General features: G+C 42.5%; 1 protein-coding gene across 1 annotated transcript; it reads right to left on the bottom strand.

The window, feature by feature from the left end:
* Nucleotides 1–11,717: 11,717 nt before the first annotated feature.
* LOC117248211 (cytochrome c) lies at nucleotides 11,718–16,082 on the bottom strand. The gene is made up of 3 exons (XM_033613034.2): nucleotides 15,948–16,082; nucleotides 14,141–14,315; nucleotides 11,718–13,048 (listed from the first exon to the last, which is right to left on the bottom strand). The coding sequence occupies exons 2-3, from the start codon at nucleotides 14,307–14,309 to the stop codon at nucleotides 12,903–12,905; spliced, it is 315 nt and encodes a 104-aa protein (XP_033468925.1). The 5' UTR covers nucleotides 14,310–14,315; nucleotides 15,948–16,082; the 3' UTR covers nucleotides 11,718–12,902.
* Between the last annotated feature and the right edge of the window lie 217 nt (nucleotides 16,083–16,299).

Raw genomic sequence — 16,299 nt, 5'->3', positions numbered from 1 at the left:
TGTGAGATTGGAAAGCCAAACCCTTTTTTCCTAAACTCAACCATGTGCGTTTCTTGTGAAGTAATAAAAAGTCAATTAGCGGCATTTATTTTGAAAGAGACTGTATCAAACTGTACATTTCTTGTGAAAACAGAAGTGTATTTTGAAAACAGACAATGCATGTAACAGGCTGAAGTTGACACGGCGTCCCAGAACGTCAACAACCAACACACCCAGGGTACCTTGGACGCCATATGTGGACGTGGAAAGTCCATGACCAAACCTGGACATGTGACGAGGTCACAGTGAGGATGTGTTGATGTTCCTAGCTCAGAGGCGAGACAACTGTGTCACCCCTAAGAGGCAGTGTGAAGGCGTGACAATGAGCCAGTATGAATGATGCAAGGACCCTGAAATTGAAGCAGATAAATGGAATTCAGCCATCGTTTATTTTGTACTTGTGCTATTTCTGTCACGATGTTTCCTGTGGAAAAATGCTGACTGCTGATGCATCAAACTCTGCAGTGTTACATAATATGGTCTCATAAGTGAGTAACACTTCAAAGCCGGGAAGACACGACACAATTTCTACCATTTTAGCCCCAAATTTGTTTCCCTTGATCAGTTTTAGAATCTTGCTGACTTTCTGCCGGATCAGGTGTTATTTGAAGCTCATTTAATTGGCTGCGTGATCAGTGATCTGGATTTCAGACGATCTGATGGGTTTCTGACACATCAGAAGTTTCAGCCGGCTGTTTTGCAACTTGAGGAGTTCCATGATCCGACTCTCCACATGCCTGCTGTCAAACGATCCCCACCAGTGTCGTGCTGTGATATCTGTTGATCAGAGACACCCAGTCACCCAATCTGTGGAGCATCATTCAGCCCACTACAGGTCACATCACGTCACCTGAAGGCCCTTCATATCTCCTCTGACCAAGTGACAAGACAGTTGAGAAACACTGGATCGTTTCAGAAAGGGGCACTCTGGGATAAAAAAAGAAAATCTTGCCTGGTTCCCATGGCAGCGGTCCAGCTTGGACCAGGAGCTTATGGGAGAATTCCCAGTGAGGTCATCTTGATACATCAGGAATGTTTGGGAACTGCAGCACTGGTTGGTTTTCTGTTTTCTTTCCATCTTCTCTGCTCCCATCTGTGGCGGCCATGTTTACACCACGAGCCTGCTGTACGGGCGAAAAGACTTCAACTTCAGAATGACTCAAAATTACATTTATTTACCTTTAAATTAGTTCCTGAATAATACTGTCTTTTAATGGTAAACCTTTATTATTGAATTAACTGCCCAGCAGAAAGGTGTTTTATATCTGAACTGACAAGTTAAATCACAAGAAGTCAGAACGCAGGGGCGCACGGGCAACGTTTCACCATTGGACGAATGTTTTTATCTCAAGCAGATCTGACTGCCTTGTTCTCAGGCCTTGCAAAGAAATCTCTAAACAAACTTTGGATGATCCAAAATGCAGCCGCACGTCACAGACTAAACATTACTCTTGTTTTAAAGGCTCTTCATCAGCTTCCTGTTTAAATCTCTTAAAACAATGTCTCCTGATTATTTATCTGAAATGTGTCATCGGCCCTCGTCTCTGAAACAGCCTTCCAGAGGACGTCAGACTCTTTGATTCAGTCGACAGCTTCAAACAAAATCTCAAAACCTGTCTTTTTAGACTTGTGATTCATGTTGCTGAGGAATGAATGTTAGTCGTAGCAAGACAGACAACATGTGTGTGAAGGAGAAGGACCCACGTGGAATGGTGAGGTTACAGGAAGTAGAAATAAAGAAGGTGGATTTTAAGTACTGAGGGTCAACAGCCAGAGTGGAGAAGAGGTGAAGAAATGTGCGCAAGCAGGTTGGAACAGGTGAACAAGACGGTGGTGAGAGCAGCCATGTTGTTTGGTTCAGAGACAGTGGCACTGAGGAGAAGACAGGAGGCAGAGCTGGAGGCAGCAGAGATGAAGATGTTGAGGTTCTCTTTGGGAGTGACAAGGATGGATCAGATCAGGAACGAGGACGTCAGAGGGACAGCTCATGCAGAGGTGGGAACTGCCAGGCAAGAGGCCGAGAGGAAGACCAAAGATTTATGGATGTAGTGAGAGAGGACATGAAGTCAACTGACGTGAGAACTCTGAAGGGAACAGCCCAAAGAAGAAGAAGATTCATGTAGCTTTTATTTAATTAATTGGTATCTTTACGGTATTTTTATTTGAACTTGTGTCTTATTTACTCTCTTGTATTGTCTTTTATCTGTATTTGCTTATTTTATTATGTAAAGCACTTTGAGTTGCACTCGCTGTATGAACTGTGTGTACAAATGTTGGGGGCCCCCAAAGATATTAAGCAAAAGGGGCCCCTAGTGCCACTCACACTGGCACATTTTCCAATGACTATAAACCCCTTAAACCTCCCATAAAGGCGCTACAGGTGCACCGCCACTGCCCCCAGAACCCCCTCAGTGGGGCCCCTCTATGACAGCTGGATATCATTCATTTGGACAGTCAGTTACTTACTTACTTAATCCTCTTCTTCCCGGGTGGGAAATAAGGCTTTGACGACTCGACACCATTCATCTCAGTGTTGTGCTACTTTCTGTGCCTCTCCACGTGTTAAGCGCCATTTCTGCCAGCTTGCCTTCAACTGTTCTCAGTCAGGTGTTCTTTGGCGCCCAGGCTTACGTTTTCCAGGTGGTGTCCATCGTAATGCTACCTTCAGTACCCTCTCCTTGTCCATTCTTAGGACGTGGCCTAGCCATCTGACTCGCCGGTGTTTTATTTCAAGGACCACATCTCTGCACCCTGTTTTGCCGTACAGCTCCTTGGTTGTTATTTTGTTTGGCCGGAAGATTCGGCAGATTTTTCTCAGGCACTGTGGAAGGCACTGATTTTATTCATGTCTCCTTTCACCACTCGGCAGCATTCTGAGCCGTACATAAGGACAGATTTCACATTGCTGTTGTAGAGCTGAATCTTGGTCCTAAGGTCGAACTGTCTGGACTTCCACATTGGCTGAAGTCTTGCGAATGCCCCACGAGCTTTGGAGAGCCTTGCTTGGATGTCCTTGTTTGCTCCATTGTCCTTGCTGATGAGGCTCCCCAGGTCAGTCAGTTAGCTTCCTGTAACTGTCATACATACAGGTCAGTGCAGAGAAGTGGGGCCCTGATGGTCTTCTTTGCCTGGGGCCCCCAGAGTCTAAGATTCCCACTGATTATATGTTGAGCATGTTGCTGTGACTTGTGTTTTTCCTTCCTTGTGTTCCTGTCTGCCTTCCTCACCCTGGTTTAGTTCTGTCTGTGTGCTGTCTGTGGGTGTGGGCCCCCCTCCCTGGTTCATCATACTATCCTGTCTCATTAGCTCATTAACAGGCAGTATTCTTATTTGTTATTCAGCCACGTGGCAGATAAGACATTCTTAAAAACTACATTCCGCATGTGTGTTTTTTGCGTTTATAACCTGTTTTTTCTTTGTTCAGGATGATCACTCACCTGCACACCTCCTCGTGTTTGTCACAGAGCATAATTGTACCTAGATGTAAAATTTAAAAGGCAAAATAAAATAGCAAACAAATAATCATTTGACTCCAGTGTTAAGGATAATCATGCCATATTTAAATATGAAAAACAAAAAGGAAACTTTAGACAATGAAACAACAAATGGACTCAAACTGTAAGACAGCAGTGTTATACTTACATGTCAATCTTTTTATTTCAGAGGGCAACTGAAATGGAAAAAGAAACCGTACATGAGAAACATGAAAATGGAAATGAACTGCATGAAGAGGCTGCTTTGAAAAGCTTCAGTTAAAAGTTATGATGGAAAATATTAATGAGAACACTGGAAAAGAAAAGTGTCTTTTAGTGTTTGAATGAAGAATGTTAAACTGGTAAAAATAAATGTGTAATAAAATATAAATAAAACACATAAAAATAATGCTGTGAGGTCAAGACAATTCAGTGGACAGTGGCGCCCTCTCGTGGATAAATATATAACTGCAGTGCTCTGATGGACACACGTGACAACACACCATAATATTCACATCCTGGTTGGAAAAAAAAATTAAGTCCAGTGGTTCCCCTGCTGAGTGAAGGCTCAAGTGGGAGGGATCAACATTTTGTTTTTTAATTGACTCCATAGTTGTTTAAATAACAACCTCTAACAAACAGCTGAAAATTACCTTCATGGATAAAATAGAAAGAAAAAACCCAAATTACAAACCTTACACTGTTATAATGCTCGTTATCAGGCCAGTCGACATTTTTTAAAGTGGGCCCCTCGTCCTCACCAACAGAGGCTGTCTGTACATTTTTATACTTCCTGTGAATACAGTCCAATGAATCATATTTCCACACGTATTTTGTGTCTGTTTGTTCTTGTATCGACTGTTAAGACCTTGTTTTCTTTTTTTGAACAAGCAGAGGTGGTCACATGTGTCCTGGGCTGAGAATACGCCCGCCAGTGACTGACTGGAGAAAAAATCTTGAGGCTAATTTAATCAAAAATTGGTCAAATTGTGCAGAGCTGAAATAATGTAAAGAGTATATGCTTGTCAACTCTCTGTTTTACAGTCAAATCCAATTTATGACTTTCCAAGACTGTTCAGGGACCCCAGTGTGCAGAAATATTTAAATACACTATTCTGAAAAATGGCAATGTTCATTTTCGCCTCACCAAACTTTTATGCTGATACCTGTGTCTACTAAACTGATACACCTGACGTGTGTGAGGCTGCTGCGACTGGATTTGACCAGCTGGAAATTGATTTATTTGATATACTGATCAATATTAACGTTTGTTTGACCTCCTGTCGTTTCCTTTTTAACTGTGATTGATTGTGGTGACATATTGTGCACGCAGCCTTGATTCAGTGTGCCATGCATCTCTACGTTTTATTACACTCATCACTGCGTTCTTTATGATTTGGTTAGTTGGACGTCATCGACCACTCGCATGATGGGCAAACCTCCAGCTGACCTCTGACCCCTGCTGTGTGTCAGCTCTGGTAGTTTCCAGCTGCGCTCCTCCAGGTGGTTGCTTTGTAATGAACCCCAGATCTGTAGAAAACTGCATTCTCGTCCTCTGCAGCATGGACATGGAACAATCTCCAAAAAGATCTAAAACCAGAAACACTTAAATCCACTGATGAATTTACGAGCATCACAAAGAACGTGGTGACAGATGTGCTTGTTTTTCTTGAGAGGCCACTGTGTTTGAATAGTTGTTGTTTCATTGAGGGTCTTTGTTTTATATGTTGTATTTGTTGCTTTTTAATGTGTTCTGATTGGCTGCTGCCTCGGACAGGTTTTCAGTCTCAATGGGACTTCCTGGTTAAATAGAGGTTAAATAATAAATAAACAAACAGTAGCTTCTGGGCAAAGCAAGTTGAGTCTCCCTGTTGTGGGGACGGCATTATGTCACTGAGGGTCCTCACAAATATAGAGAGTCAAATGTGTGTTTGTGTATCTGTAGTCAAAGCAGTACTGATGTTGTTTACTGTTTTAATACTGACACAAACCTTTGTTTACTCTGTGTAAATAACACAGTGACCTCAGAAGTCCTCACGTGACTTCAGATATAACCTGAGGTCTCTGTGCACTATAAGAAATAATCCACTGGTTCAACTTATAAATTAATAAATTAATTAAACTTTATTAGTTTGGTACAACCAGCATGATTCGCTTTGACCTCAAAAAACTTAATTAAGTTGAACCAACTTAATATTTATCCAAAGGTTGTGATATTTAGTGATGAAATTATTTTATCTCAGATAATCTAATTTATTAGTTTAATTCAATCCAATTTAAAAACGTCAGAAACAGTTTTGGTTGTGACCAGCTGTCGGCTCACTAAAACACTTTAATGTAACAAATGTAATTTTTTTATGTTGACAAAACTTGTTAATTTCAAGCGTTATCCACCAACCTGATAAATCATTTCCCACTCGTTCAACTTAAAAACAAAAATTAGGGAAACATTTTGTCTGCATCTTTTTAATAAGTAGGTCCGACTCTGCATTAATGAGTCAGTCCTATTAGTCTTTTATAATCTTATCGACTCAACTTGTTTAGTACAACCAGCATGATTTGCTTTGACCTCAAAGACGTAATTAAGTTGAACCAACTTAATATTAATCCAAAAGTTGTGATATTTAGGGATCAAATTATGTCATTTAAGATATTCTAACTTCTTAGTTTAATTCAGTCCAACTCAAAATGTGACAAGTGTTTGTGATTTTGACCAGTTTCTTAAAATAAATTGTCAACACTTTATGTAGCGTGTGTCGTCTTCGCCAACTGTGTTATACGTCAACCCCCTCCACACACACACACACACACACACACACACACACACACACACACACACACACACCTGTCATCAACGATCCTGTATTTGAGTCAAGTGACAGTCGTATTTATATCTCTGAAGGGAGACCCTTGTTTACAGCCTGTCGTTTATGTGTGTGTGTGTGTGTGTGTGTGTGTGTGTGTGTGTGTGTGTGTGTTTCCCGTGTCATGTCGCTCTCTACAAATGTCACCATAAAGCACAGCCTACGAGCTATTTTAAAACAGCGTTTGACTTGTGTCACTGTTGCTATCATGTGTTGTATCAGATCAGATCTGGGCCACACAAACACTTTCACCTGTGATGCACCTGAAATGTGTCAATGGGTCAGTACACACACAGTCATACACACACACAGTCATACACACACACACACACACACACACACACACACACACGTACAGTAATGAATATGTCTGATTGTTTAATAGTTTGTTAATCAGCAGTGACATCACATGACCTTGAACACAAAATGTGTCGTAATACACGTGATTGTGAAACACACACTGGGACTCACAGGATCATTACACACACACACACACACACACACACACCCTGACGAGTCTGACAAGTAACGGCTGACATATGTGATCAGATGACTCCTCCCTCCTCCTCCATTTTGATCATTTATTTGACCGTGGCTCCTCTGAGGTTGTAATGAAGTCTCTTTTGTCATTTCTAGTTTTCCTGGTAATTGTATAGTTTGGTTCTCACCTGTACGAGACGATTCAACACGAGTTTTATCCTGATAATAAACTTGATTAAAGCCGATCAATCACCGAAAGATTACTAATGATCCTCAGCGTGACTGATGATTTCTGGTTCACCCTTGTTGTTGCCTCACTGTTACTGCCTTTATCTTTATCTGCCGCCTGTTCCCACCTGTTGATCTTTGACTTCTTGCTGCTGTCAGTGAACTCAACTAAACCTCCTCTGGGTCCTGATTCCTGTGCCGACTGTGAGAGCTGTGTTCTTCTGTTTTTAAGTGAAAAAGTTTTCAAATGCAGTTTAAGCACCCTGTGAACATGTCTGTAGGGGAGTCTGTGCTTGTGTACGTCCATTAATGTACAAAGATACCAGAGACAGTGGAGCAAAAGGACCAACATGATGGAACAAACTGCAATAAGGGCCTTCTCCACTTGTAAAGTAACTAAGTACATTTACTAAAGTACTGTACTGCAATTTTGAGGTACCTGAATTTACTTGAGTATTTTCATTTTCTGCCCACTTTATGCATCTTCTCCACTGCATATCAGAGTGGAGTCTTGTGGGGGGTACTGCGGGATTACAGGGTAACAGGGTCATTGAGACGAGCCATCCGGTCCCTGTATGATCAAAGTAGGAGTTGCGTCTGCACACTTGGTACAAAGTCAAACATGTTCTCAGTGGGTGTTGGCCTCCACCAGGGTTGTCCCTTATCTACGATCCTGTTTGTGATTGTCATGGACAGGATCTCGATGTGCAGCCAGGGGGAAGAAGGGGTCCAGTTTGGGGACCTCAGGATTGCGTCTCTGCTCTTTGCAGATGATGTGGTTCTGTTGGCTTCATCACTCCGTGACCTCCAGCATGACCTGGGGCAGTTTGAGCGTGAAGCAGTCAGGATGGGAGTCAGTACCTCCCAGTCTGAGGTCATGGTTCTCTGCTGGAGAACCGTGGATTGTTCCCTCTGGGTTGGGAGAGAGTTACTGCCTCAAGAGACGGAGTTCAAGTATCTCAGGGTCTTGTTCACAGTGAGGGTAGAATGGAGCGTGAGGTGGATCAGCTAGGCCGTACCATCCTGGTGAAGAAGGAGCTGAGCCAGAAGGCAAAGCTTTGGATTTCCTGGTCCATCTACGTCCCAGCCCTCACCTATGGTCATGAGCTCTGGGTAGTGACTGAAAGAATGACCTCTTTTACACTGCCAGATTTTCCGCGAATGTTGGGCCGTTTTGTCGCCAAGCTGCAAGCGTTTAGACACACACAGCTGGACTGACGAGTTGATCCGAGGTGCCCAATTTTCCGCCTCGTAGGGTAGTCAGACAGAGGCGGCCTTCCACAACGGGAGGGACTGTTGATGACGCTGCACGTGCGAGCCACTGGCGGTGGATAAACAGGAAACAGCTGATAGCAGGAATTAGCGAGCAGCGAGTAGCAAGAGGGAAACACAAACCTGACAGACACTGTAAAGATGAGCAACTGGGGAGACAAGGAATTGCGCGCCCTCCTTGTCCTCGCAAACGAAGAGGCCATTAACCGTCAGATGACGGGGACGGTGAAGAACGGGCCGACTTAGGAGAGAATCGCCGAAGGACTGACCAGCCGCGGCTTCCCTCCCACGTCACTGTTTACGTCACACGCTGAGCTACACGTTTTGTTACTTGCTCACGCCCCCCATTGCCCCGAAAAAGGCACATTCTGTAGAAACAAAAGTAGGTAGGCGGCATTTTGCTGCACTCCCCGATTTTGTTTTTATACTGCCAATGCTGAAAAAAGACTGATTGGGCTTTCCTGCAAATTTGCACAACTGCTGTTTAAAAGGGGCTTATGAGGTCACAGATACAAGCGGATGAAATGGGGTGTCTGGGCTCAGTCTTAGAGATAGGGGGAGGAGCTCGGACATCCAGAGGGAGCTCGGAGTAGAGCTGCTGCTCCTTCACATCGAAAGTTGAGGTGGTTCAACATCTGATCAGGATCCTCCTGGGCGCCTCCTGTTAGAGGTGTTCTGGGCACGTCCCACTCGTAGGAGGCCCCGGGGCAGACCCAGAACACACTGGAGGGATTATATATCTCATCTGGCCTGGGAACACCTCGGGGTCCTCCAGGAGGAGATGGGAAGCGTTGCTGGGGAGAGGGACATCTGGGGTGCTTTGCTCAGCCTGCTGCCTCTGTGACATGGTCTCAGATAAACAGATGAAAATGGATGGATGGAATCTTTAATCAAAAATCAATGATGATATTACATTAAATTAGCCCCACATTAACCAGCTGTGATGTTAAAGTGATGAACACATTAATGCATCAATAATCATGTTCCAGTAATATAACAGACATGATTCTGAAATGAGCTGTTCTTTTGATTTTTTTAACTTTATTTTGATGCTAATTCTTTTGCACTTTTACTGAAGTAGAATCTTAAATCTTGCCACAGAGTATTTCTGCTCTGTGGTTCTGTTCATTTAACTTAAAACATATCTGAGTCCTTCCTCCACCCGGGTGTAATTATAATCATGAGGAAGAACAGCTGTTTATCTTAATTACAGTTTTCCACAAACCAGATCTTCATATCATTTGATGAGTTTACAGCCCAACAACACAAACATCTGAGCGCACCCAGCCGTCTGCAGCCTGACAGAGTGCAGGCCGACTGTTTGAAGACAGTAACAGGCCGATCTGTGGCGTCTCTGCTGCTCACTGAGCTTTGATCGAGGGGGGACGTGACCTCAGCCGCCCCTCAGCTGGCTCACTTCCTAGAAAGACCTGACGGGCAGAGCAGGATTATATAACATTACGCAGTACATGAGCAGGTGTGGCTGTCAGAGTACGACTCAAGTCCAGCTCAGCCTGACGTGTTGAAATCGACTCTGTCGCTGATTACGTGTGCACAGGACGGAGGAGCAGAACATGTCACTGTCACAGGACGCAGCTTCAGGCTTTGTGAAACAGTCAGAGGATCAGATTCACCTCAGCACGTTCACTATGTCAGACACTCTGAAGGCCAGTGTGACGTTTAACAAACCCCAGTTTGATATAAGGAGGACATGCTGAGAGTCATTTTAAGGATGCAGATCAGCTGAGAGATGACAGAGGCTTCAGACTCACCTCTTTATCTCTCTGAGCTGCACTGTGAAATATCTGACTGTACATTTACAGTAAATTACTGGCTGCATCACTCTCACAGTAAATTGCTGAGTCATTGTTACAGTAAGTTATTGGGAAATGACAGCTGTACACTGTGATGTCACTGCCTGCATATCACTGAGGTTTAACAGCTCCTGTAAAATTATATTTATCTGTGACCTCACAGTTACAGCCCATTACATTACTGTGATGTAACAGTACACTCCTGTAAATGACTGAATTCAACTGTAACTTCATAGTTTATGAATGAATGAATGAATAACACGATAAAAACCAAACAAGACAAAGTTAACAGTGTCCCGAATCCTTTCCTTACATTTCTTCTTTTAACTCGTAAAGTATTTCAACAAATTCCCAAATGTATTTACAGCTAATATAAAAGTACCACCCAGTTAAATACACACTCCCCTGACACACATTGTACACTTGATCACTGTGATTTAGCGGTGAAATTATTATATTTACCTGCAGTAATTTCACAATAAAATAAAATGAATCTGGTTATAAACCACAGTAAAAGCCTGTGAGGTGATAATAATGTAATTTATTGTGAAATATTACAGTTACATATTGTAACCTCTTGGAAGTAATGTGCAGCGGACACAAAACTACTGTATCTTTTTGTTTTTTAAAAACATTATCGTCCTGTTTCAAGGTGTCGACAGGTATCAGACACATTTAAGACTTTTTAAGACCTTTTCAGGAGAATTTCAACCAGATTTAAGGCAAATTTTTGGACAAACCATCTTCCTCTTATTCAGACACTACAAGTAAGTAAGTATAGTTTGTATGTTGTCCTGTGCAGAGGCAGGTTTTATGTAGGGATATGGTTGTTAGAGCGAGTTGGAAAGTGAAAGTGTAAAGTATAAAGACAGTATTAGGTTAAACGGTGGGTTGAAACATTTGTAAGTGGACTTTCAAGCATTAGAGGATGACTCATTTTGACAAAAATAAATTAAAATATGGATAGAGAAAAATAGATAAAATGTTTATGGTAACTAAGACCTCATGAATTCAACTTTAAGACTGTTAAATGACTTTTAACTTTTTAAGGACCTGCAGACACCCCTTATTTCACCCAGTATGCTGAATATGATGTTCCCTTTCTCAAGTAAAAAAGATTTAATGAGAATATTCAGCAGTAAGGGTCATTTTCTTCACAATACATCTGTTAAACTTCAGCACAGCTGCAGAGATACTGTAGACTTGGTCTTGGCTGATTGTTAAAACAAAAGGAAATGGTTCATTTTAATTTCTTTTTTAAGGAATTTAACCATTTATTTTTATTCTTCATCAGTACAGTAACATGTTTCCAGTGTTTCCTTGACGTTCTTTCGGCCTATATTCCACAAAGTGAAAGAAAATTTGGTGTTGACGCTTCCAAACATGTTTAACTTCAACAGCTGCAGAGAGACGAGTGTAGAGCTGCTCAACTGTAGTTTAACTATGAAAACATGAGAGTATTGATTATATCAGATTTAGAATTTTACCTTTCAACACTGTAACACACAAAAACCAAACAGGTTGAAATGAAGAGACGTTCAGTCACATTTACATTTCTGGACGTTTTAATTGATCCTTCATCCATCCTGTCCACAACATCATCATCACCATCATATTGTTTCTGTGCATTCAGTGTACCGCCGTATACATCGACAGCAAGCAGCCTTGTCACAACATTTCACAGCTGCAGTCAGATTACAGTAAAATAAGTTAAAACTCTTTCCGGCCTGTGAAACCAGGTAAATAACAAAATCTTCCTTCACCTCAGATGGCGCCCTCGGCAGTTTCTCTGTGTGGTACCGAAGCTCCACGACATTACTGTTAGGCATGGTGATTGTTTGCCAGCTGATTTCACACTGGTGGAGTCTCAGCATGGTGGTGCTTATAAAGGCATTTGTACGTATCAATACCCCACAGTTCTTAGCTGTGCTGAGGCAGATAACAGTATGTCACCCAGAGCACGTTTTAAAAACTCGGGAGTTAAAACAGGAGCTGCTTCAGTAACCCAATCATCCAGGATCTGTTAGGAGTCCTTGAATGCAACAAGAGGTTTTGTCCAAAAGTTTAGGAGGAGCAAATGTTCAGTCTGTGGAATTTAAAGAGCATTCATGGCAAGTGGTAGCTTCTGAGCACCGACAGATGAGGACAGGTGAGACACAGTGCAGAAAATCTCCACTGTGTCTCGTCTTCGCAGGTTAGAAACTCCAGTTGGCATGAAAGCTGGGAGTCTGAACCGGTTCACCACCAAATCTCTACAGATTTCCACCCTGTGTCACTTTGATGTCTCTGATATTAGGTTAGTTTTTTAGTAATAGTTTTAAAAATGAAGTTGATGGCGGATGGCTCTGCTAGCAGAAAGTACCAGACACATGTCGTCATGGAAAACAGAATGAGTGGCAGGTCAGGCAACCTATCACAGCTAGAAATCTGAAATCATTTCCTTGTCGTTAGAGTCAAATAACAGATTCATGAAAAAAAAAAAAAAAAAATCATACAGTAGTTTTATGTTTGGCCATTTGATGACACACCCTGACGTTAAAGAGGAAGTGACACCTGCTGTGAACTCGCTGGATCACAAAAGCTGCCACTTTTCTAACCTTCGACAACATAAATTGACCTTCTGTGCAAATGACTAAACATGAAACAGGATATTTAGCGAGTGCAAGCCTAAAAATAAACAGACAAACAAAATACATTAAAATTACATTAAATACTCTGATTTAGTGACTACTTCATGATGTCGCTGATTTAAGGTATGCGATGAGGTCCGCGCGCTCTCCCTTCTTTTTGATGCCGGCGAAGATCATTTTGGTTCCGGGAATGTACTTCTTGGGGTTCTCCAGGTACTCCATCAAGGTATTCTCGTTCCACACAATACCTGAGAAAGATCAGTGATGAATTATTCAATCAGTGCACGTGAGAAGGATCTGAGCTCCAGGACAGAGCGATAAAAGGCCAGACATCAGTGAGCAAAGCTCCACAAACATCATCTCTGTAAAGAAACTGCTGCTATTGATGGAGGATCAAGCAGGATCTGTGATGCATTTAGGGACTGTTCTTTATTTAACAGAGGAGAAGGGTGGCTGAGGTGTGACTTCTTTTTTTCCAAATATTTTTCCTTAAGCCTCCCTGAGACACCGACAGAAATATATACTACAAGTATAAAACTGATCTGCAAATACACAAACAAAATCCACAAATTAATAAGAAAAAAAACTGTGTGTAAAACTGTGTGTAAAAGTCATGTCTTTTTTTTTTTCCCTTTTTTAATTTTGACCCTCCCCGAAGCTACAAATATTTTTCCTTGAGGCTCCCTGAGTGACTGGTGGAAAATCGCGACTCTCCCTTCACCAGAAATTTGGCTTTTGTTATAATTATGCTCTTTGTTAAAATTAGTTTTTTCCTGAAGTAAGCGGTCATCACACATGACGTGTCCAAGGGCCGTCAGCAAAGTGAAAATCCAATCATTATTTCTGTTTTTACAGTTTCTGGCTGCAAAAAAAATCTGCGGTAAAATAAATTGAAATTAAAATCTGTACGCCCCTCCACTTGGTCAAAATCTCTTTTTTTCTTAAAAATACACAAGCTTAAAGTTATTTGACATGCCTCCCCCCCTCCCCCCTCATAAATAACAAACAGTCCCTTAAGAAAAAAAAATATTAATATTTGTCTTTAAGGAAAGCAATTAACAGATTAAATGATAATGGCGGCAGTGATCATCAGCTGCATCACCAAATGTAATTTTCAAATATATTTTAAGCAATGAAACAACATCAGTCATTTATGTATTTTGTAATAAAAGATATTAAATAAACATAAAATAATTCTTAAGACCACGTTACTTCACCTTCACTCTAGCTCTGATAAATATACTTATGTCAGCTTCAGACCTGAGCGCCCCCCTCTTCACTTGATCTGTATTCAAGGCAGAGGATTATTCAAAGCCTCATTTAACCACTAGAGAACTGACCTTTGCTCTTGTTGGCGTCTGTGTATGAGTAGCCCTCTGCCTGCCCAGTCTTGCGTCCGAACAGACCCCAGAGGTTGGGGCCCACCTTGTGCTTGCCTCCTTCCTCGACTGTGTGGCACTGGGCACACTTCTGGACAAAAGCCTTCTTTCCCTTGGCGATGTCTCCCATAATCAGCTGGAGGAGCAGACCAACAAGAAAAGAAGTCAGAGGTATTACAAGCTGTAGTATTTCAGATGTCAATGTGTGTGACTTTAGTCACCGCCCATCTTCTATTCATAGACCACAGTTATGGCAGGAAGTTAATTCACTGCTCAAGTCTGACTGGCGCCATCTTGTGAAGGTCGTTTGAGGTGACAACTTTATCTGTACCTGTAGCACCGCTCTCTTTACAGTACATGTAAACTAGGCATGTCATTCCTCTGTGCGCTGGCACCATGCCGAGGTCATTTCAAGGAAACAGCTCCACACACACCACCCTTCAAACTGACACGTTAGCCTGGCCTCCATCCGCCCCTGTCATATGGTCTCTCTCCCCAGCACTGGCAGCCTCAGCTCGGGTTACTCCTCAGGGAGAGCTGCCAGACTTGTGGAGTAAATAAGGTCGGTCTTAATAGTATCCTGCTATGAGGGGTGAGCTTTAATGTGAGACTTTAAACCAGCCGACATTAATGTGCTTAGCTAAAGTTGTGTCAATGATACGCGCCACAGTGGCAGAGGACTGACGGGTGTCATGCCAATACTCATTTCCTCTCTTATATTATCTCTATAAATGCAGCATAACGAGCTAATAAGTTATCATTAAATAAACTTGACTTCTCTCTACAGTCAGAGCACGCTTCCTGCATGAAGATATTAATGCTGTGGTTATTAAATAACAGTTTAGTCTTCATTTAAATGGAGTAACGTGCACGTACGTTACACCGGCTGGCTGTCCTAACGTGACCCGGGTGAACACCCGCAGCACCGAGGGAAGACTGTCAGCTGAGACCCTTAATGCTCGGATCCAACAGCCATTTATAACACTCGTATTTGAAACAGAGACTCTGAGTTATGTGCACAATGATGACTTATAATCGACAGGTATCGACATAACAGGACTGCAGCTGTTACACTACACTGTCATTTTATAACTCATATCAGAATGAACTACAAGACGTGTACAAACTGTGGACCTTCATCATTTGATATGAAGTGAAGGCACAGTTAGCACAGATGTCACTACTCTACCTCAGCCAGCCTCTAACATGGCCACCGGCTGACTCACATCCTCCTCACCAAGGACAAACCGCACAAAGTGAAAGCAGCTTCCCTGCAGGCTGCTGCTGTGCTGTTAACGCCGACATTTCCCTCCAATACCGGGACACATCTCACCGAGCTCTCCCGGTATCGTTAGCTTGGCCTGGCTAGCCTGCTAGCAAGGTTAGCCGGGGTTGTGTCACGGATCCAGACGGTCAAGGATGCTTCAATGTCGGCGTCCGGATACCCACTGTAGCATTAGCTAACACCTACACCGAGTCCAGGACACACTAAGGACGAGCTTTAATATTAATATTTTCGACAATTAAATTACATGCCACATTAAATTACCGTATTACTCATTAATACCGGGATTGGTAGATTACGTTAAGAGAGCAGCCGAGCTATTCACCAACATGGCCGCTAACGTTAGCTAGCTACCGTTAGCGCTCCGCCGCCCAGCATCTCTTTTCATCACCTCTGTTGTGTTTCAGCATCATTTTAAATAAATGAATCACAAACCCAGTTTCTATTGGATATAACGGCTCAGCTGGAAATATTAAAATGTACCTTTTGATTAAAATACGCGGGGTTAGAGTCTCTCCGGTGCGCCGGTACCTGCTGCTCCTCTGGGTCGATGAGCGGTTTCTGACGGTCGCAAAGAAGGTCACTTCACTTTAGAGGCACCGGCTTCTGACGTCATCGTCCAATCACGTGCCGGGCATTGCGTCGTGACGTCGTCCCTTTAATCCGGCCGCGTTACATTTCAAACAGACGTCCCCCTGCCCGACTTCACGTCTTTAAATTTATTCAGTAATCGCTCATTTTTGAGGTGAAACTGAATTCAAACACACACTGATAAAATACTCATATTAAAAAATGTACACATAATGCATTATATTCATCGCTATGACCGTATGAG

This window comes from Epinephelus lanceolatus, chromosome 17 (genome assembly GCF_041903045.1).
Source record: "Epinephelus lanceolatus isolate andai-2023 chromosome 17, ASM4190304v1, whole genome shotgun sequence".
Classification (NCBI taxonomy): Eukaryota; Metazoa; Chordata; class Actinopteri; order Perciformes; family Serranidae; genus Epinephelus; species Epinephelus lanceolatus.
This window is presented reverse-complemented; position numbering and strand designations above follow the sequence as displayed.

Excerpts from the sequence above, each read along its gene's own strand:
- LOC117248211 (XM_033613034.2), bottom strand. The coding sequence starts at position 14,309 with ATGGGAGACATCGCCAAGGGAAAGAAGGCTTTTGTCCAGAAGTGTGCC. Across the intron at positions 13,049-14,140 it reads AGACGCCAACAAGAGCAAAG|GTATTGTGTGGAACGAGAAT; the intron begins GTCAGTTCTCTA and ends GATCTTTCTCAG.